Raw genomic sequence first — 23,539 nt, 5'->3', positions numbered from 1 at the left:
CCATCTAGTTTTATTATTTATTCCTATTCCTGTTGTTCAAATTACAAAATACGGTGTGAGAGAGGGAGAAAAACTCGCTAGTTTTCTCCTAACTCTGGAGTCACACGACTTTTCTAGGCAATCTTTCCTTTAGTTCCCAGCGCTCAGATTCCCTCCACTTTGCGCCAGTTCCCAAGTGTTTCAAGTTTTCCCGAGAGGCCAGGGAGGAGCCGCCAGGGCTTACCTGTTCCCTCGGTATGCAGGGCAGGGAGGTCCTCCGGTGGGACTTGCTGCTACAGCCCGACATCTCGGCGGACACCACAGAGCTGGACCGCCTCCTCCTCTTAAACAGCGGGATATCTTCCTTGGTCCCAGCAATCAGCTGGGACCCAAAATGCTCCCTCGGAGCCGCCCCCGCGGACTGCGGCAAGATTTGCTCCACGTACCTGGCCAAGAGGATCCCCAGCACGCCGGCCAAGTACGCCAGGTAAGGTCTCCAGGAGACCTTGAACCTCTCTAAGGAAATGAGGGACACGGTCCTGACCGCGCTAGTCAAGGCGATCATGAGGACGCCCAGCCTCAGCCTCAGCACCAGCCATGTCGCGGCGGCCAAGCAGCTGAGCACCACCCCCGCGGCGGGGAGCGAGAGTAAGTGCTCGTCCCCGACGCCCAGCCCAATCTGGACGAGCGCTTCCCCCCCGCAGCAGGCGGCCAGCAGCGCGACGGCCAGAGGCAGGCGCACCCCGGCGCGCAGGAGGTACAAGCCCATCCAGAAGAAGGCACACAGGAGACTGAAGAGCAGCGCCGAGGGCTGCAGCCAGGGGCTGAGCGGCGCGCCGCCCCCGGGAGCACCTCCCCGAGGCCCCGGGAAGACGCCCCCTCCTGCTCCCGGGGCCGCTTCCTCCTCCTCCGCCGCCGCCGCCGCCTCCTTACTCGGCTCCAGGTCACAGCCGATCTCCCCGCGGACCAGCCTCACCAGCAGCGCCAGCAAAAAGGACAGGGAGCCCGCGCAGAGCGCCGAGGAAAGTTTCCCGGAGCGCCGGAGCGGCTGCAGCACCAGGTCTCCCCAGCAGCCGCGGCAGCCCGAGTCCCGCGGCGATGCGGGGCCCGCGCGACGGTGGCAGTCCGGGCCCGCCGTGGGGGCTAGACTCGCCCCACCGTGGCCGGGCTTGTCCCTGACTCGGGCGTCCTCGCCGGGCACTGCCATGGTGTGCCCTCTTCACGGAATCCCCGAGGTCCCCCGGACGCCCCCACCGCGACCCACACACATACACGCACGCTCTCTCTCTCTGCCCAGTCCCACCCTCGGAATCCCTTCTTCTTCTCCCCAGGCCCACGAGCCACTGAAAGTTTCAGCTTTCGAATAACTCCTGGAGAATACTAGATGCTCCAAAGAGACGCCTCCAAGTTGAAAGCTAGCACAGGCAGAAATGATCAGACTTCCTCTTTTCCTCTCTTTGAAAAGCTTTTAAAAATCCTCTGCTCCACCCCTACCCCCGACTTAATATCCTCCGGGGTCTCTTGCTTCTTCAGGGTTTTAAAGGTTGCCCAATGCGTCCGGCGCACGGGGGCCGCAGACGCTGGAGCAGCCGGGGGCGCAGGGCGAGCTCGGGGCCATCTCGGGCGCAGCTCGGCGCTGCGCTGCGGCGCGCCGGGCCCGAGGCAGACGGAGGTCCCCCTTCTCTTCCTTCCTGCAGCTCTTTCTCTATCACTCTTTCTTTCTCCTCGGCCGATCCTCCCCAGCACGGCCCCAGGAGGCCAACCGCCATTCCCTGGGGCAGAAAGCAAAGCCTCCCCTGCGTCTGTCGGTCCAGTTCATAGCAAAGGGTGGAAGAAATGGAAAGGGGGCTGAGAAATAACCAAGAAGTTAAGTCCCGTCGGAGAAAGACACAGTCCGAGAGACGAGCGGCTGCCGCAAGAGAAGGAAGGGAGGGAGAGCGAGCGAGCTAGAGAGGAAGGGAGGGTGAGAGGAAAGGGAGGGTGAGAAGGGAGAATGAGATTTGCTCGTTTGGGGTTTTTTTTCCTTCTTTTTGGTGCGAGGTTGGTGGTGATTTGCAGTTTTGCAGAAGGGAAGCGAGTGGAGACGACTGGTTAAAACTATATAAAAAAGTAGGCAACTGGAGTGATCTGCAATTCCGCTTTCTTCTTTAAGGCTACTCCCTAGGAAAGCTTTCCCAGCCGAGCTCCCGCCCCCTCCCCCGGAGGAGGCGCTGCTCTCAGCTCCATTCTGCTTTCTGCCACGCGGGGCCCGCACCACCAGCACGCTGGAGAAAGGGTTGCTGTGGCGGGTCCACCGCCCAGCTCGCCGCAGCCCGGGGGTGCGGGGGTCTGCGGCTGGCCCTCAGGCTGAGCTTCCTAGGACGTTGGAAAAAAAGGATTGTGCTTGGCTACTTGGCAGGCTATGGGAGCCAACATCCTTCCTGCTGTCATTAAAAATGACAGCCACATCTACTGTCTGAGTGATTCAAAGAGGCTCATATGTTCTCAAGTCAGTCCTAACAGCAAACCAATTTCAGGTGGCATTGTAATGCTTTGGCTGCTCCTGCTGGAAGGTCTGTTTTCGACAGAGAACCCAAGCCTTTCCTGTTGGTCCAAATGATGGAAAATCTCAACAAGTTACCCAGACGCTAAATAGCATCATTATTAAAGAGAAGGGGAGGGGATTCATTTTTTTTTAAACTGTTACTTTAAAAAAAATCCAGTATATGAGAGTATCAGTGACGGTTGTTCATAGTGGATGAGAACTTAGACATTAAGTGACCCTAGCCTGGAGACGGTTTACAAAATTAGGAAGACCAAATAGTCAATCAGAAAGTAATATAAAGAAATCTCGAGGGGGGAGCGAGGACAGGTAGATTAACACTAGGAAAGATCTTAAAAGACGGTCTACGGTTGTGAAATACTATGTCTACCATGAAGAAAGCTTATGAGAAAAAAATCAGGATCTTAGTTGTTAATGTTTACAGGGTGCACTGTTCATGTACTATAGTAATGTAAGATTTGGGAAACTAAAGGAAAATTTTAAAGCTAACTTTTTTGGCAGATTATAAATAATTCATTATCTGTTCAATGGACTTAAAAATCCATCAATGTTGGGAGCTAGTTTCTCTTTACACTTAGAACAAGAATCTGATAGTCCTTGCTTCATTTTTAATATGGCTACCTTAGATGTCATTTGCTCTCACTAATAATAGTATTAATAATCCAATTTTGTCTTAATTATCTTGACATTCCAGGTTAAAGTGTGTTTATAGCCTGGAGTATTTCGATAATTGGTTCAATATGCCACTGCATTTTGTGTGCAGAGATGAAGCAATATAAAGAAAAGCCAAAGAAGATAGATGCTTGAGATAAAATTAATTCTTGGGGGTACGGGAGAAGACAGCTTAAGTCTTAAATGTAGTTTCATGGGAAACAGCCTGCTCTAGTTAGAGACAAGTATTAATATTGATATTATGACATAAATGTATGAGCTGTGATGATACAGCTTCTCTCCATCAGATGTTCAGAACTGTGCTACCACATGGAGAACAAGTTGGGCAGCTAGTCAATGGCAGTGGACACCATCTGTTTAATAATTAAGGAAACAGGAGCAACAATGTCTTTGCCAAAGACAAATGAGCCCCCTAGAGTGCACACATAGTTTTCTGAGTTTCTTTTTTAGATGTATGATTCATATGCCAGAGCCTACCTGGGACACTTCAGAGTAAAAACCTTGATTAGAAAATCATGCTAATAACTATTGACATCAAAAATAGCATATTAAAATGAAAACCTGTAAAAATCTGGGCATATGTCAAGGTTAGAAAGAAAGGCATAATGAGGAGGATTTTAGAATATTTCCATTTTCTCTGTCCCCTACCCTGACAATTGTCTCCGTTCTTTAGGAAAAATAATAAATCATCATAAAAACTGAACTTGTAAGAGATGGAATGTAGACATTAAAAAAAAAAAAATAGTGTAACAGGGGTCAGCCCTGTGGCCTACTGGTTAAGTTCAGTGTGCTCCGTTTCAGCAGCCTGGATTCAGTTCCCAGGCATGGACCTACACCTCTCGTTGGTGGCCATGCTGTGGCAGTGACCCACATACAAAAATAGAGGAATATTGGCACGGATGTTAGCTCAGGGCAAATCTTCCTCAAGCAAAAAGCAAATTGGTACAGATGTTAGCTCAAGGTGAATCTTCCTCAAGCAAAAAAAGAGGAAGATAAAACAAAAATACTAGATCTGTATGTTAAATAGTGACATCCTTGAGTGTTCAATATATTACAGAAGTGGTGTCTTGGCATCTGGGTTTTTCCCCATTCTCAACAAAAATCTTAAGCAGAAATTTCTTTGTTCCACCAAAAGGAAAGAAGATAGATTCCACGCCACCATCCCCTCATTACCATCCAGAAACTGGAGGCAGATAAACAAAAACAACAACAAAATATTCATTATAGAGACACAGAAAGCAGCATCACTATACTAACTGAAAGAAGTGGCTGACACTGTGTGGAACAAATTACATTAAATAAGACCCAAAATATAAAGTGGACGTTGAGCAGTCACGTAGAAATAAAAACTAGTGAGTCCTAATTCAAGAAAGTGACAACACAACCAAAGGGTAAGGAAAATATGTACACAAAGAAAAATAGAATATGGAAAAAGAAAAGAAAAATTCAAATTTGACTTGAGAAAATTCCCCACTTAGCCAAATCTAGCCACAGTGCTTTCGTTAGTACTTTGTGAAAAGGATCTAGAAATTAATCCCATTGCATATCATTTACACTTTGCCAAATATAGTAATGCTTAAAAGAATTCTACTGTTAAATTCAGAAAGTTTACACTTCATAGTATGGGTTCACTCATTCACCACTACCCAGCAGACCTCTCTGCATGTATGCCCAATGGGTATCTAAAAGAGAATGTATCCAAAGCAAAATTCTTAACTTGCAATTCCCTCCCTGCCCTTCCACCACCAACCCCCACACACCCACACTATGTCTCCTCAGTAATCCCCCACCCCAGGAAGAAACATAACCACCTATCAAGTTGCTCAGACCCCAAAAGACGTCATTCCCCTCAATTCCTTACTCTGTTTTCCTTGCTTTACTTACAGTCTATTAGCAAGTCCACTTGATTCTCTCTCTAAAGTATATCCTGAATCCATCTACTTTTCACCATCCCTCTTATAATAACCAACCAAAGATCCATCATCATCCCGGGCCAGGACAATGGCAATAACTTTCTAACTGATCTCGCTCTCCTACCATTCATTTTCTACACAACAGCCAGAGTAGAGTTTTAAAGTGTAAATCAAATGATGTCACTCCCTGCTTAAAACCATCTAAAAGCTTCCCGTTGCACTTATAGAACCCCAAATCCCCATGGCAGCCTGCAAGGACCTTCATGATCTCTCCAAGCCAGTCTCTGTGACCTCTCCTCTTATTCCAACTCTCTTACTTCACTAGTGCAACACTGTCCATCAGAACGTCCATCAATGCTGGAAATATACTCTGCACTGTCAAATATGGTAGCCACTAGCCACATGTGGCTGTTAAGCACTTTAAACATAGCTGGTACCACTAAGGAACTGAGTTTTGTTATTTTATTTTATTTTAATTAATTTAAATTTTAATAGCCTCATGTGACTAGTGGCTTCTGATGGGGAGTGCATCTCTTGCCTCCCAAACCATCTTTCTGTTCTTTATCATGTCAAATTGAAAACCCTGTTCAGGATGTTGATATCTACAGATCTTCACATAGCTAGCTTTTTCTGCTCCTTCAATCCTTACCTTAAATGTTATGTTTTCAGAGAGGCTTTTTCCCAACAAACTTACCAGAGTCTTGGCACTCCATGTGCACACACACATTTTAACTATCACACTACCCTGTTTCGTTATATTTGTAGCACTTATCACCACACAAAATGGTCTTATTCATTTATTTGTTTTCCTTTTTATCATGTACCTCCCTTCACTAGAGTGTAAGTGCCATGCGAACAAAGACCATGAATGTCTTTGTCTTATCTTCTGTGTACCACAAATGACCAGCATAGTGCCTCGCACAGGACAGAAGCTCAGTAAATACTTAATAAATGAATGAAATCAGTGAATACAGGGTGAAAGAATGCATTTAAAAAAATAACTTTATTATCTTATAAAGTCCTAAGTTAAAGACAATTTCCATGTATTTTTACATAAAATTGCTCAAGTGGACAGGTCCCTCAAAATTTTGCATCTAAGGTTCTGTTGCCCAGAGTGGACCAATAGGCAAAATCATGCAAGCAGCACTTTTTACAAAGGGTCGCTTTAAAAAAACTTGCGGAGACTGACATCAGCATCATGGTGGAGTGAACTGTTCCCTTGATCTCTCCCTGCTAAGATACAATGAAGAGGACATTCACTGACAAACAGAGGACAGCCACACAACACAATAGTTGTCTGAGAGATCCATACACCCATACGTCTGAAGGTGGGGGTACTGGATCCCCCAGGAAGCAGTGGAAAGAGGTAAGCAGATCTCCTCTCCCTCCCCAGCAACTGTTATCTAGGGTACAGGACCTTATATAGCAGCCAGCATGTGACTGTGAGAGGAAACAGGATAAAAGGCAGCCCTCTGCAGGAACGCTGTCACTCTCAGAGCTGCTACTTAGCCTGTGGGATTGCTCCACACTGGTGGCTCAGTCACCACAGAGGAGCCCCCACCAGGCTGAGCAGCCCAGGTGGACCACCAGTGAGTGCAGAGCATGAGCACAGGCTGGAAAGAAAGTACCTACTCCCCCCCCTACCTTGCCTGGTGCACCAGCTCGGCCTGTCAGCCAGGGCAGAGAATCCCTGCCAAAGCTCCCGGTGTGAAGCAGCAATAGCCAGTTGCAGAGAGCCCTATCAGCACAACTTCCAACAGACAAGCACAACTGCCAGGGGATGCAGAGGGCTCAGAAGACACAGCTCCTGCCCTCCTGGTTGTGGAAGGTGGAATTTGCAACCAGAGACTACCACTATGTGCGAGCAAAGGTCCACCCCATCAAACAGTATGAAGAAGTACATTAGCACTCCAGATCAGAATGAAAATGACAAGTGTCCAGACACCAATCCTGAAGTCACAAAAATTTGCAATCTAAATGACAGAGAATTCAAAATAGTTATCATAAAGTAACTCAACAAGTTACAAGAAAACTCAGAAAGACAGTTCAATGAACTCAAGAATAAAATTAATGAGCAGAGGGAATTCTTCACAAAAGAGATTGAAACTCAAAAAAAAAAAAAAAAAGCCAGAAATGCTGGAGATGAAGAACACAATGTATGAGATTAAAAAAAAATCTAGAATCCTTTAAAACAGAGCTGACATTATGGAGGACAGAATTAGTAATTTAGAGGACAGAAATATAGAAATGCTTCAGGTGGAGGAGGAGAGAAAACTAAAAAGAAATGAAGAAATTCTCCAAAAAATATCTGACTCAATTGGGCAATGCAACATAAGGATTATAGGTATTTAGAGGGAGAAGCAAGGGAGAGAGGAGCAGAGAACTTCTTCAAAGAAATAATAGAACTTACGAAACCTGGGGAAGGAGCTGGAATTACATGTAAATGAGCTAATAGAAATCTTAGTTATATCAATGTGAAAAGACCTTCTTCAAGGCATATATTAGTAAAACTATTAAAAGTCAATGACAAAGAAAAAATGTTAAGGGAAGCAAGGCAGAAGAAAATAACCTACAAAGGAAGCCTATCAGGCTTTCAGCAGATTTCTCAACAGACACCTTATAGGCTAAGAGAGAGTGGAATGATATATTCAAAATTCTGAAAGACAAAAACTTTCAGCTGGGAATATCTATCCAGTGGAACTATCCTTCAGATATGATGGAGAAGTAAAAACTTTCCCAAATAAACAAAAGCTGAGGGAGTTCATTGACACAAGACCCCCTCCTACAAGAAATGATCAAGAAGGCCCTCATACCTGAGGAGAAGAAAGAGAAAATATTTACAAAGCATTGAACAAGGAGGTAAATAGATGGACAAAATCAGAAAATCACAGTTCTCTATCAGAACAGGTTAGCAAACCCTTAATTATAACATTAAAGATAAAGGGAAGGAAAGCATCAAAAATAACTATAAACACTTCATTTTAATCACAAATTCATAACACAAAGCAGAATAAGTCGTGACAACAATAACTTAGATGGGGAAGAAGAAAGGGATGGAACCTGCTTAGGCTAAGAAGATAAGTGGCTATCAGAAAATGAACTATCTCATCTATGAGATCTTTTATACAACCCTCATGTGACAACTAGACAAAAAGTCAGAACAGAGACACAAATGATAAGTAAAGAGAAAACCATCATAGAAAATCACAAAACTGAAATGGTAGTCTGAAATACACTGGATAAGAAGCAAGAGAAATACAGAAGAACTGGAAAACAAGACATAAAATGTCATTATTAAGCCCTCATATATCAATAATCACTCTAAATGTAAATGGATTGAATTCCCCAACCAAAAAACACAGAGTGGCTGGATGGATTAAAAAACGAGACCCAACAATATGCTGCTTCCAGGAAACACATCTCAGCTCTAAAGACAAACACGGGCTCAGAGCAAAGGGATGGAAGATAATGCTTCAAGCAAATGGCAAACAAAAGAAAGAAGTGTTGCCATATTTATATCAGACAAAGTAGATGTCAAGATAAAAAAGGCAGTGAGAGACAAAGAGGGGCAGTATATAATGATAAAAGGGAGATTCCAACAAGAGGACATAACACTTATAAATATATATGGACCTAACACAGGAGCAACAAGGTACATAAAGCAACTCTTCCTAAAAAAAGAAAAGAAAAAGAAAGAAAGAAAAGAAAAAAGAAAAAAAAGTATCTGGAGGCAAATGAAAATGAAAATATATCATAGCAACTCATATGGGATGCAGCAAATGTGGTCCTAAGAGGGAAATTCATAGGAATACAGGCCCACCTTAACAAACAAGAAATATCTCAAATGAGTAGTCTTAAACTACACCTAACAGAACTAGAAAAAGAAGAATAACAAAGCCAGCAGAAGGAGGGAAATAATAAAAATTAGAGCAGAAATAAATGAAATAGAAGCCAAAAAGACAGTAGAAGGGATCAATGAAACTAAGAGCTGGTTCTTTGAGAAGATAAACAAAATTGACATCCCTTAGCCAGACTCCCTAAGAAAAAAGAGGGAAGGCTCAAATAAATAAAATTAGAAATAGGAGAAATTACAACAGATAACACATAAATGCAAAGAATTATGGGAATACTATGAAAAACTATCCTTTCCTACCAGACGTTGACATCTTCACCATCACATGAGTTACTCTTATTGATAACATGAGTAACTCATCAGTAACATCAGTAACACTCTCCTCTGAACCTGCAAATACTGTAACTCCTCAAAAAGTGAATTATTATGTAATAATACAAATATTTATTCTATTAACATCTCCCAAATAATGATAAATTGTTTTTTTGTGTGTGAAATCAGCATATACATGTCTCATGTTCATATATTGTATCAAAAGGTGACGTTATGTATAAAAGTGAAGACTTCTGCTTTCCTTTCTAGAATTCTTTGCACCCTCCATGTCTCAATCCCACTGGACGAGACTATTAAGGAGGAAGGAAATCATGAGCCATGAGAGCAGGGCACAGAGTACTGAGTCAAACACAAGAGTGGGAATGCATTTATTGTATCTCTGTTTTATACAATAGTAAAATACTATAAATGGTATGGGTTATAAGAGCTTTAAAATTGCTTATATTACTATTTTAAAGAATTTTATTAAAATAAATTATCCCACTTCTCTGCTTTAGCACATCAGCCTGACAAGTTTAACTGAATCTGTGGTGATTCAAAATTGTGTAGTGTCTCAGATCAATTGTTATGAATGGCAATTTTGAATTGTATCTGTAGAGGTAAATGGTAGTGGAAGGATGAAGTTTGGACTAAATGTGAATTGATTTCTGTTCAGTAATAATTACTTTAAAAATAATCCTAATCTCAAAATATAAGCAATATGTTGGCAAAAGCCTGAGAACATAAAGATTTACTCTTGTGTCTTTTTCTTTCTTTTGTGATGAGGAAAATTGTCACTGAGCTAACATCTGTGCCAATCTTCCTCTGTTTTGTATGTGGGATGCTTCCACAGCATGGCTTGATGAGCAGTGTGTAGGTCCATGCCTGGGTTCAGAACCCGTGAACCCCAGGCCTCTGAAGCAGAGTACGTGGAACGTAACCACTATGCCACTGGGCTGGCCCTGTGTCATATTCTTTAAGACCATTTACTTTAATTTTAAACAAAACAAAAATTCTCTTCCACTGGACTCTGGATAGAGTCGTACAATAAAAGTATTAAAAAATCCAAGAAATTAAATATTTTGTTGCTGGGGCAAAGGATGGGTGTGTAACAGGGGAAGAGTTGGCAGAGATTTTCAGTAGCATCATTCTTCATAAATGAATTACAGGTCATATTCACTATAGTCTACAAAAATGGGCCTCTCTATTAAAGGAACACCTCAAGGACTATTTTACAAAGAAGAATGAATTTTACTAAAATTTAAAAGCAGTATGTAATAACATGAAAAAAATCTACTTTGGGAGAAGAAGTAGAAGAAAGAAAACACAGTACCTGCCAAGTACATTACTGATAAATTATCCAAGACTGAGCTTTTCCTGACTTCCTGAGCAAATACCTCTGTTCTGCAGCTGCTACTGATGTGCAGACCATTCTCAAATGTTAGAAGTTAAGGGTGGTTTGTGTTTTCAGTTAGAGCGTATTTATAGAGAAAAATTTGAGGGTTACTTGATAGAAAGGAAAAATATAAGTTTAGCCTATTTCTTTTGATATCCCAACACTATGGAATTTTAAAGTTAGCTTTTACTTTACCCTCAGAAATTATAATAGCATCCAAACTATTACTATTTTTGCATATGATAGTAGGATGACAGGACAAAATTTACACATAGTCCAGAAACATCTTTTATCTATAAATTTAATCCTTTTTTATGTGAAACCTACCAGTGTTTCTAAAGGCTAACAAAGTGTTTTGAGCTTCTTTATCATTTTGGAGGAAATTATAATCAACCAAATATCTAGAATTAGGCCATTGATGGAAGGAGAGATCAAAAGAAAGAATACAGATAATTTACTAATTGAAAATCTAGACAGCTTACTAATTGAAACCCTGAACAATCCATCACTCACTGCTCTTTTCCTTTAACCTAAGGAGAAAGCATATTTTAAAATAGAATGAGATTATAAAGTGGATTCAAAACTCACTCATAAAAAGAATAAATTATACAATTCTGGAAATATCCTAATACAACATTTATATTGTACTTTGCAGCTTTTAAAGTAACTTTATATTTATTATCCTAATTAATCTTCTCAATGTATGGATGTCAGTGAAGCTTATATTATCCCTTATAGCATCCCTGTTTTACACAAAAGGAAACTAAGACCCAGAGAGACTGAGATTTGCTCAAGCTAATACAACAGCAAAGACACAGAACTCAAATCCCCTGATTTTTTATTCCAGGGCTTGTTCTTAATGGTATAATGTATCCCCCAATACAATGTGAATCTGAGAGAATTTACAGGTTACCCTCTGTCTCTCATCTAATCAAAATTCTCACAGCTTGAAAATTTCCAAAGATGGGAAATCCCTCTACTTTTTAAATTTTCAATTGGGCTACAACTTACATACTATACAATTTGTCCCTTTAACATGTACAGTTTAGGGTCCAGCCCAGTGGCCTAGTTGTTAAGTTCACACACTGCAATTCAGCAGCTCTGGTTCACCGGTTCGGATCCCAGGCGAGGACCTATGTACTGCTCATCAAGCCATGCTGTGGCAGGTGTCCCACATATAAAGTAGAGGAAGATGGGCATGGATGTTAGTTCAGGGCCAATCTTCCTCAGCAAAAAGAGGAGGATTGGCATCGGATGTTAGCTTAGGGATAATCTTCCTCAAAAAAAAAAAAAAAAATAGTGTACAGTTCAGTGGTTTTTAGTCTATCCACAAAGTTGTGCAACCATCATTATTATCTAATTCCAGAACGTTTTCATGACCCTAAAAAGAAGCTCTATTCCCATTAGTAGTCACTCCTCATTCCCCATTCCCCCCAGCCCTGGCAACCACTAATCTGCTTTCTGTCTCTATGGATTTACCTGTTCTGAACATTTCATACAAAGGAAATCATATAATGCCTGACCTTTCGTGTCCGACTTCTTTCATTTGGCATATTTTCAAGGTTCATCTATTTTGTAGCAAGTATCAGTACTCATTTCTTTTTATGGCTGAATAATATTCCATTGAATGGATATACCATAATACAGGCTCTTTACATATTCTGAATACAAGTCTTTTATCAGATATGATTTGCAAATATTTTCTCCCATTCTGTGGATTGTCTTTTCACATTTTCTATCTTTTAAAGCATAAAAGTTTTAACTTTTGATAAAGGCCAATTTATGGATTATTTTCTTTTGTTGCTTATGCTTTTGGTTTTATATCTAAGAAACTATTGCCAAATCCAAGGTCATGAAGAGTTACTTCTGTGTTTTCTTCTAAAAGTTTTATAGTGTTAGTTGTTACGTTTAAGTCATTGATCCATTTTGAGTTAATTTTTGTATTTGGTGTGATGCAGGGGTCCAATTTCTTTCTTTAGCATGTGGATATTTAGCTCACCCATCACAATTTGTTGAAAGATTATTTTTTCCTCTTTTAATTGTCTTGGCTCTGCAATACCTTTAAGAGATTTAAGATTAAGAGAGAGCTCTTAATCTTAGGAATTTTAAGAAACTTCCCCTTATACGTCAGTTATATCGCAATAAAACCGGGGGAAAAAAGCATTGAAGCAAAATCTACCTCTTTTCAAATATATTTCCCAGTTTTTCTTTTGGAAAAATACAAAATAAGACTTTGTTACTTTCTATACATAGCAGCATTTAAAATATTTGCAGTCTTTATGAAGCCTTGTTTTCTTCAAGAGAGGAAATCCCAATTTGTAGAACAACTTATTGGACAACTTGGATTTTGGTCCTTCAGTATTCTTGTAGCCTTCATGCCTGCTTGTCAGCATCATTCTGGAATGCTCCAGGTCTGATTTTGCTGATGCAGAAGAAAACAAAACTATTGCATTGTTTCCCATGATCGTGGATACATATTTACATTAATGGAACCTAAAATTTACATTATTGGAACCTAAAACTGTGTTAACTGTGTTTTCCAGCTACAGCCATGTTATTGCTGTTCATAGCTGTTGCTTTGCAAACTGGCCCTTGTACACAGAGGACAAAGAGTGACCAAATAAAGAGGCAGACCACTCCAGATTGGTAGGTGGCGGTTTTATTAAGTAAGGGAACAGAAATACAAGTCCTGACTTGGATGGCCACAAAATGAGTAGATCTCTGCATCCACCCACCAGAATCTTAAAAGTTTCTATGGAGGCCTCACCTGGGTTCAGTCACATGTACCGTCCAGATGGTCTCAACAACACCTTACTCTCTGAAGGCTGTGTCCTTGGGGCAGCTTCTGGTGCGGGGAAGACAAGCGAAGGTACATTCCAAGGACGGGGAGGAGGTGAGTAGCCTCTGATTGCCCAGCTCAGCTCTCAGGTCAACTGGCAGTCGCGTCCTTTCAATGACCTCTTCCAACAGTAGTTCATTTAAACTAACAGAATTTTAAAAATAGATTGAGGCAGGAAATAGCCTTCTCATTTTGTGTGTTATGATTATTTCGTTGTGCACTTTACTCAAAAACAAGGGTCCTCTCAGTAAAGCAGCGTTCCCGATAAGATGTGGTTAGAATTGCAAAAGTATATTTTGTGAAATACTAATCAGCAATTAAAAGGAACAAACTAGTGTTACACAAGATAACTTGGATAAATCTCCAGGGAATTATGCTGAGTGAAAAAAGCCAATCCCCCAAAATTGCATATTGTACATTCCCACTTATAAAACATTCTTGAACTGAAAAAAAAATTATAGAAATGGAGGAGAACAGATTAGTGGTTGGCAGAGGTCAAGGAGGGGTTTGCGTGGGAAAGAAGTGTGTGTGGCTTTAAAAGGGCAGCTGAAGGGATCCTTGCTGTGCTGAATCTGTTCTATATCTTGTCTGTATCAATGTCAATATCCTGCTTGTGATATTGTGCTACAGTTTTTCAAAATGTTTACCATTGGGGAAATTGGGTAAAACGTACATAGATCTCTCAATGAATCTGACAACTTCATATGAATCTGCAATATAAAAAGAAAAAAGTATATTTTGCATTATCTCTGATACTCCTGAAAGGGGAATTGCTATTATTTCTTTCTGTGCCTAGGTATGTCATTTAAAAAAACTTGCTGGTTTTCTCTATACTGTTTACACATTGTAATTGTTTTGATGTTTGGTTAATTTGTTTTGAAACAATTGCTGTATGTTGTTTAAAGTAAAATAAATGTATAACTAAAAAAAGTAGAAAATGCAATAGTTTAGTCTTTTGGCTATTATAAAGCAGTTTGTCCTAAAGAGAGGACTTATCTGAAAAGAAATACTTACAAATATTTAAGTATAGTTTTATTCTTTGCTTTCAAAGATGATTTATTAACGTTGTTCACTATGAAATATATGAAATGGGCAGAGCAGATAATAGCATTCTAATTGGATAAATATAGAAACAGAGGCACAGATGTTTCAGGTGCCTCACTTAAGGTACTCCATCCACAATTCAGTGTGGATTTCAGGTCTGTTGATGCCATGATCCAACAATTAAGTACTTTGCATCTTTAAGTAAATGTAGCTAAAGGATACTGGTGCTTGAGTAGTTATCCTACATGCCTTACATTTACAATTTTCTTTTTATTTGTAGCTGCATTGGATCCTACAAGATCTAGGGCTATTTGTTATACTCTTCTTAAATTCTTGTCTCCCCCAAAGCATCAGCCTGGGAAGAGCATCTCATTTATGACAATGGCACGCCTGGTTGGCTTGAACTCACTATCTGTGTAGCAAATGTCAAAATACAGCATTTAAAACATAATTACTCGTAGAAACTGTAGCAAAGAAGTAATGTGTCTACAGGTAACTATTATTTACTCTTAAAGACTTAAACTCAAATACAAAAGGGAAAATGTTAAATTCTATTATTACCCCCCATTAATATGAAATTCAGAAAAGAAGGCATTGTCTGGGCTTCTCAATATAATCAGTATTTCACATTCAGGTACCAAGAGGGAAGTGCCACATTAGTTAATCTGAGTTGTTCTCTGCCTGACCTGAAACTGGGAGGCATTTTTTTCATTCTACTGGAACCACAGAGCAAAAGTAACTTTCCACAGAAGTGACAAATTACATACAGAGCTTAGACTCAATGATTTCCTTTAACCAAAATCTAGAAATGGGCATTTTGAGCTCAGTAAGTGATGCATGGAAGAAAGTAATATGGTTCTTCTCCCATCTTAGGAAAGAGGTGACTCTAAATAAATCTAGGAATGTGTAAGTTTTCTCGAATAATCACTGTCCTCAACTTGACCTAGTCTTTATATTGATTTTATTTTTTCTCTTTATTTATTTTTCTTTTCCAAGGACCCTAGTCTATTTACTGTTAAGAGTAAATTTGACATTCTTGCTCTGATTTTTGTAATTATAATGAATACATTACATGTAAAGTTATGGGGACATATAACTAAGAGTTCTGGAAGTTATGGGTGACACATAGCTAAATGGGATCAGGAAAGCTTTCAGATCTTCAAAATTAAGACAAGTATTGTCATTCACTATGTATCTTATTCCATTTTCTATCCTAAATATCAATTATCCAAGGGACTAAAGAAAAGCCCAGATAAAACCCTCAAAATGCAAGTCATTCCATCATCATATATAAATACCAGAGAGATTCCTTAAATTAATCCTCACAAGTTTATTTAAAAAGGAGATTTATCTGTCATCTACAGATACATTCATACCACAATAAGAAAGTTACTCAAACAGGTGTTTGGTTTTGCTACCACGTAAAATGAGTTCAGAATAAAGTTTTGAATCAATCTGTCTGATTTACTCCCATAGAAATGTTAATCATCCTCCTGAAATTTCCATGCTTATTCTTTTTTCTACACCTTACTAAGAAGCCAGTTATTGCTACCCAAACTGGACCCAGATTGTAGAACACAAGGATACATCCTTAACCTTATAAAAATGCCCTGGAATTTTTAATGAGCAGAAGTGGTCAGAACCTCAGTCTTACATCCCATCCAATAGCTGGGTCTCCTACAGCACAGTGCTCCATAACTCAGGGCTGAGAGTTGGCTCTGGACCACTTTGGGATGGAAGAGGGCCACCTACTGAATCACCGCCACCACATCCTGCAGCATCTTGCATCCAAGTCTTCTCTGGGCCCACCCCTGCTGAACTCCCAAGGTCTGAAGAGATCACAGCTTTAGAGGATTTCATTACAAATTTTAAATTTCCAGTCTCTGGTTTTCATATTGCATTTCAAGATCAACATCCTTATTAGTAGAAGTATATTTTTTACTTTAAAATTTTATAACACCATTTCCACTGAGAAATTCGAAGCAGGCTACTGAAGTTCATTACCACACAGGCAGAAATCCTCACAACACCTCTATGAAGGAGGTGTTAAATGAGAGAGAAAGAGAGAGAGAGATGTCACCATCACCTCCTCTTACAAAAGCTCAATCCTTAATAATTAAGGAATAAAAAGACATCTTGAATCCAGTGGTCACTGGGAGTAATTGGAATATATTTTCCCAGCTGCCTCTAAATTAAAATGGTAATAATTTAACCAATATATTTGGGCTGACGGCTAAAATAAGTTCCGTCTTGCACCCAAGCAGTAGAACTAAGTGGGATCTGAACAGACTACTCTCTGTTACCACTTGCTTGCAGAAAAACTCACAAGCTGTGCTCAGTACCTGAGTACTTCAAGTCCTGCTCACATTTACGACTGTGTTTCTCTGTCCTCATTGAAGAGGTCCTTAAAATTGGGGGGAGGACAAAGGTCATATTTGTTTTGCTTTATTTCCTTCTCTCTGTCCTTGGGCTTTCCTCATGTAAATATTTTTTGGTTTCCAAATGATAGCATAAAATAAAATGAGGGATATTTTCAGTGATGAAAGCAATTGAGTCCAGCTATCAAGACGAAATGATGTGACATAAATGTTTAGATCATAATATAGTGCAGTGGTTCTCTGCCTCATATCTAATGTGCCTCCAGTGTGTGGGTTTTTCTCCACACTACCAAGCAAGCAATTCTTGGACACCAGCTGGCTGTGCTATAATTCATCTCAATTCTGACACTATCTACCTGGAGATAGCATCAAATCTCATAGATTAAGGGCTTAGTCCTACAAGACTGCCCTCCCCACCACCACTACTTCAGACACCAGTCGAGAGACCAGGTTATCACCTGGGCTTCTGACCAACCAAGTGTAGATTGAAGGTTCCAATGACCTCCTCCTCAGGTTTCATGAATTTGCTGGAGCGGCTCACAGAACTCAAAGGAACGTTTTAGTTATTAGATTACCAGTTTATTATAAAGGGCTATAACTCAGGAACAGCCACATGGAAGAGATGCATAGGGCAAGGAATGAGGAAAGGGCGCGGACCTCCTGTGCTCTCTCCAAGCTTGCCACTCTCCCCAAATCTCCGTGTGTTCATCGACCTGGAAGCTCTCCAAACTCCCTCCTCTTGGGCTTTTAGGGAGGTTTCATTACAGAGGCATCATTGATTAAATCATTGGCCATTGGTGACTGATTCAATCACCAGCCTCTCTCCCCTCCCTAGAGATCAGAGGTCGGGGGAACTGAAAGGTCCAGTCCTCCAATCACTTGTTTGAGTCCCCTGGCAACCATCCCCCATCCCTAGGTGCTTTCCAAAAGTCACCTCATTAATATTAACAAAAGACGCACTTATTGCTTTCAGGAGAGAGAGAGAGAGAGAGAGAGAGAGAGAGACAAGCTCTCAGAAGCTCCCAATGAGATTGGGCTTCAGTTCCCCATGGACATAACTGCTTTTTAATTCAACTGCTTTCCTTTCTTTTCCCTTCTCATCTCACTTCCCCACTCTCCTACCAGTGCATTCTGGGGATTCCTTCCCAAATAAACTAATGGCGTTCAAATCTTTGTCTCAGAGTCCACTTCTTGGGGATCTTAACCTGAAACAATCACCTTTACTTTACTAAAATTAAATTCACAGATAATGTAAACTACCCACCTAGATAATTTCAAAAATCTATATAATCTCTCAATTTTAATATAAAGGAGACAACTCACACCTGTTGTGATGGCTATTATCAAAAAGACAAGAGGTAAATGCTGGTGAGGGTCGGGAGAAAGGGAATTCTGTGCACTGTTGGTGGGAATGTAAACTGGTACAGCCACTATGGAAAACAATTTAAGGTTCCTCAAGAAATTACAAATAGAACTACCATATGATCCAGCAATCCCACATGTGGTAATATATCCAAAGGAAATGAAATCAATATCTCAAAGAGATATCTGTACTTCCATGTTCATTGCAGTGCTATTCATAATAACTACCATATGTAAGCAACCTAAATGTCTATCAATGGAGGAATGGATAAAGAAAATATGGTGGGGCAAGCCAGGTGGCACAGCAGTTAAGTGCACACATTCCACTTTGGCAGCCCAGGGTTCGCCGGTTCAGATCCCAGGTGCAGACGTGGCACCGCTTGGCAAGCCATGCTGTGATAGGCGTCCCACATATAAAGTAGAGGAAGATGGGCATGGATGTTAGCTCAGGGCTAATCTTCCTCAAAAAAAGAAAAAAGGAAATATGGTAATATATACAATGGAATATTATTCAGCCTTGAAAAGGAAGTTAATCTAGTCATTTGCAACAACATGGATGAAGCTGGAGGGTATTATGCTAAATTGAATAAGCCAGACAGAGAAAGACAAACACTGCATGGGATCACTTATATGTGTAACCTAAAAAAAACGTTGAACTCATAGAAATAGAGAGTGGAAAGGTATTTGCCAGAGGCTGTGCGGTGGAGGGAATAGGCAGAGGTTGGTCAAAGGGTACGAACTTTTAGTTATAAGATGAATAAAGTCTTAGAGTCTGATGTATAACATGGTGACTACAGGTGATCATGCTGTATTGCATAATTGAAACTTGCTAAGAGAGTAGAACTTAAGTGCTCTCACCAAGAAAAAGGAGTGGGATAAATAGGTGATGGATGTGTGAATTAACTCAATGGGGGGAATCCTTTCACAACCTACACATATATCAAATCGTCACACTTCATGCTTTGAAATACATTACAAGTTTGTCAATTATACCTCAATAAAGTAAAAAAAAGGGTAAAAAACTTATGATACATTAATGTGCACTTCAAATATATAAATTATTGGGTATCACTACTTAAGACGTAATAAAACTTTACCTATAATATCAATAGACGTGAATCTCAAGAAAGATAAATGCAGACTGACACAGGTATGATTTCTTGGCTGCTCATATACCGCGAAAGTTTCCTGAAATTGTAGACAACTTGGTAAAGGCACAAAACAAAGGATAATCCTCCCTGAATATGCACAGTAGTTGCAGTTAAACTGGAATAAAAAGGGGAAGAGGGAGTTTTAATCTCTCTCTAGTGCATCAACTAAGGAAACCTAGAGGATTCAGACCGCAGCCCATACTACAGCAAATCTACTGCTTTATGTGTGACCGCCAGCCCACGAGCAGTGGTGTGCTGGAGTGGGTGGGACTGGCTTCCAAGAGCCGATTATATGCATCCCTCCTCCACTTATTTAGATGCGTCATGCTGGTAGCTTGAAATCAGCTGTGGTAGGAGTACCTCCCCCGTGGAAATGCAAACACTACAAATCAATTTTCTTCTCCCAAACTGCCAGTTGTTAAATGTTTATCAGCAGACCACTAGTCATTAGTCTTGCTAACCTGGAGTAGGAGACAGATGTTAGGTACAAAAAACATCTCATTCTCAGGGATTGTGGGAAAAAAGGAGGCAGAATAAAGCAAGTGGGTCAGACACTGGGTTCTGTTACCCTTCTCAATTTATTGCAGAGCGTTAAGTGGAGTGACTGAGAATCAATGTGAATGTTAGCAACAGGGATAGTTTTCTCCCCACGTAGCAACAGGAGGCTTCAGGCCCCAAGGAGAGTGACAGGCTTCAGCTCAGGGCCATGCCCAACTTTGCTAAGGAGTGGTATCTCAGAGGCACTTGTGGGTATTGGGTGTATCTGTCAAGCCAAGGCCAGGTTCCCGGTTTCCTTTGGCCTGTTCCTGGTATTGAGGAGCCCAGTGGTTCCCACATTCCCCAGTGAGGGGCTGCAGATGTGGTGAGAGCCCCAGGAGATGAACAAAGACCTGACATCAAATTGAAGAGTGGGCTCTTCACGGGTGGGCTGTTCCACACTTGGGGTAAAATTGCCAGGCCCCCGGGCTACAGTGTTGAGCGCTTTCACATTTACCTGCAATACTATATGAGACAGCTCATCCCTTAGAATTCCCAAGTCCAAGTGGTAGATTGGGTGGCTCTTCCCAATGTTCTGAGAGCAGATGATCTGGAGGACACCTTGTGGATCTGAAGAAACTTCTTCCTCTAAAGACAAGTAAATAGAGCAAGCTGGTCTCATACACCTAGACATCATCTTAGGGGAACAAAGAGGGTTAAAATCTGAAAGACTGAGCAATTACCTAAGGAAATGCAATCATGAAAAATGTATTATTGAAACCAGCCATGAAAGGGAGTTGAAATTTGGAAAGGATAAATGTTCTGCTTTGAATTGAAAGAAATGTTGTCCATTGGTAAGTCTATAATGTCCACACTATTTGTGTGTCTGTGTGTGGAGTAGGCAGGTGTGAACAAGATCAGTGCAGTCACTGACACAGAAAAGAAGCTACATTTTGTTTGCACAAACGTATTGTAGAGTAAATGCTTTGTGATCTGGCTACAGAAGGAAGAATTTGCAAACAATTAAAGCCATTTGAAAATGAAAAGATAGACAACTTTAGGAGTTAGTGACGTTCCTTCACCAAGGGTATTTTAGCCAAGGAGAGACAATCAGTTAGTAAGATTTACTGGAGTCAACCATGAAGTGTGGGAAAGGTGGAGAGTGGGGGTGAAGTTTGTGGTCAAATGCAATGCAGAGAGAAGCATCCAGTGGTTGAGGGAAAGAAGATTGAAACAAAAGAGTGAAGGATTGATTCAGTGTTGATCGAAGTGGGATTCAATGGGCAGAGCACCCTGATACCCAAAGCAAAGTCTAAGGAAGCTCCCAGTCGCCAAATAATGGAAAAGAAAGCGAAATACTGCTTATGTAGATCTGGATTAGCTTTGCTTTAAAGACCATGTTCCTCGTCTTGTGCATTGGAAGACCACTGCTGTGGGCAAGCTGTGTGCTTGTGGACCTCTGTGTGCTTCTGAATCTCTCTTTGATCTATCAGACTCTGTAATATCTACTGCTCCCATTCTCCAAACAGTGCATCTTGGTTCCTTCACTAAATATTTTACCTACTATCTTGGATCTTGACCTTCTTATTTAAGTTTCTCTAGTTTGGTCACTTTGCTCCTCCTTGGTACAGCATTTTTGGGTACTATCTTAGTCAGTTTGGGCTACTATAATAAAAATACCATAAACTGGGTGGCTTAAAAGCAAGCATTTATTTCTCACAGTTCTGGAGGCTGGAAGTCCAAGATCAAGGCACCAGCTGATTTGGTATCTGGTGACAGCTCACTTCCTGGTTGCAGATAGCTGACTTCTTGCTGTGTCCTCACGTGGCAAAGGGGTGGAGAGAGCTCTCTAAAGTCTCTCTGTGCTCCCATTCATGAGGGCTCCACCCTCATGACCTAATCAACTCCCAAAGGTCTCACCTCCTAATACTATCACCTTGAGGGTTAGAAGGTCCACATATGAATTTGGGGGGAAAGCAAACATTTAGTCCATAATAGATACCAATAATTGAGTAAGAGGTTACCATGGCATAGCCTTGGGACTCTTACTCCCAGAGCTAACTCAGCATTACCCTTCTCTGGGTCCCAGAAAGGCCAATTTAGATAATGGCTATTGAAATTGTATAAATGATATTTCTAAACAAAACACTATATTTCTATACGTTTGCAGAGTCACAATGCTAGGGGCTAAATTTACTACAAATTTGGTCATCTCTGGCTGTCACCAACTAGTCACCCTGAGGAACTCAAGGGTGGGTTTGGATATTTTAACTGTTTTTCCAAATTGTTCTTTTTCCTTTTGTTGTGTTAAGGAGATGCCATCACCAACTACCCTGAACCAGACCAAGCCTCACCACAAGAGCTAGCCTATGACCTTTGCCTTATTTTTAATGCTAAGATCTCTCCAGGAGGAGCTTAGGCCTTATTACTGTGACCTGCAGTGTATGTGGAAGCATGTTTTCCAACTGAGCCTGTGCAAGCAAATACCCACCTCTCCCTTTTGAATATTCATTCCCCTTCTGAAATAAAAGGTCCCTGCTTGCCTTTATTCTGGGACACCGTGACTCTGGAAATGATTCCTCATGGTCTCCTATTTGCTGCAAATATACTTTACTTTGTGAGACAACTGCTTCTGGTGCAGAGTCTGGTTTAACTCGCCAGGAGGGAACCCACTTCGGGTTCGGTAACATAACCACATTTAGGAGGGTTGATTAGGATTATATTTTTGAAAGACATAATCATCCTCATGAGAATGGCAAGGACAGAATGCACTGGGTTCCTAATTTTTCAAAAAAGAATTTAGGCAAAAAATGGTGACCTATCTACCTCTCCTGCACTATGTAAGATTTAAAAGAGGCTCCTATCTGGTAGGGTTGTTTTTGAACTTGAGTTGGGACACATTGGGAATTAGAGGGGAGGAAAGAAGCAAAATAATATGTCACAGAAATTGTCTTCTGGAACAGCCCTCAGGAAACCTGTGCCAGATTCTTTGGGAAAAGAAGGCTGTAAGAGACTAAATCAGTAAATCAAATAGAAAAAGAAAGTGCTACTGTGGGAAAAGAAGGGACAAGTCTTTTCAGTTTAATCTAATTGTGGGAAGGTATTCTCTTTATTTCACTGTAAGTACCGTTGAAACTGAAATGAAGGCAAGGCTATGTCATGATGAGGGTGATGTCACAAGGGGAATGTCAGTATTAGAGATGTGGACAAAGACTCACGTGATAAGCACAGGGGATAATTAAGGAAGACAGAAAGAAATACCATGAGATGCTGCAGCAACAACGATAGTTGCTAGGCAATACTGTTTTTTTTTATTGAGGAAGATTGGCCCTGAGCTAACATCTGTGCCAATTTGCTTCTATGTTATGTGGCCTGATCAGCGGTGTTAGGTTCACACCCGGGATTCGAACCTGCAAACCCCAGACTGCCAAAGCAGAGCACGTGAACTTTACCGCTACGCAACAGGCTGGCCCCTGGAAATACATTTTTTATTGAGATCATTATTTTGCCCTGTTTTCTTTGATTAGAGCATCCTGTCCATCCACGCCCCTAGAATGATGTGTGTTGGGAAAATTAGATTATAAATATGAATTTTAAAATGTATCCTTTGCTCCTTTTTCA

The 23,539-nt window shown here is 40.9% G+C and overlaps 1 protein-coding gene across 2 annotated transcripts in view; it reads right to left on the bottom strand.

Moving 5' to 3' along the window:
- PDE3A (phosphodiesterase 3A) overlaps positions 1-3,964 on the bottom strand; it is a 293,395-nt gene extending 289,431 nt beyond the window's left edge. Inside the window, exon 1 of one of the 2 annotated variants that reach the window (XM_014740463.3) lies at positions 224-3,964. In XM_014740463.3, coding sequence (XP_014595949.3) covers positions 224-1,186 — 963 coding nt within the window. In that variant the 5' untranslated portion in view covers positions 1,187-3,964. 2 annotated transcript variants of the gene reach the window in all.
- Between the last annotated feature and the right edge of the window lie 19,575 nt (positions 3,965-23,539).

Source organism: Equus caballus, chromosome 6 (genome assembly GCF_041296265.1).
Source record: "Equus caballus isolate H_3958 breed thoroughbred chromosome 6, TB-T2T, whole genome shotgun sequence".
NCBI classification, from domain to species: Eukaryota; Metazoa; Chordata; class Mammalia; order Perissodactyla; family Equidae; genus Equus; species Equus caballus.
The sequence above is the reverse complement of the archived record's forward strand: the minus strand, read 5'-3'. Positions and strand labels throughout refer to the sequence as shown.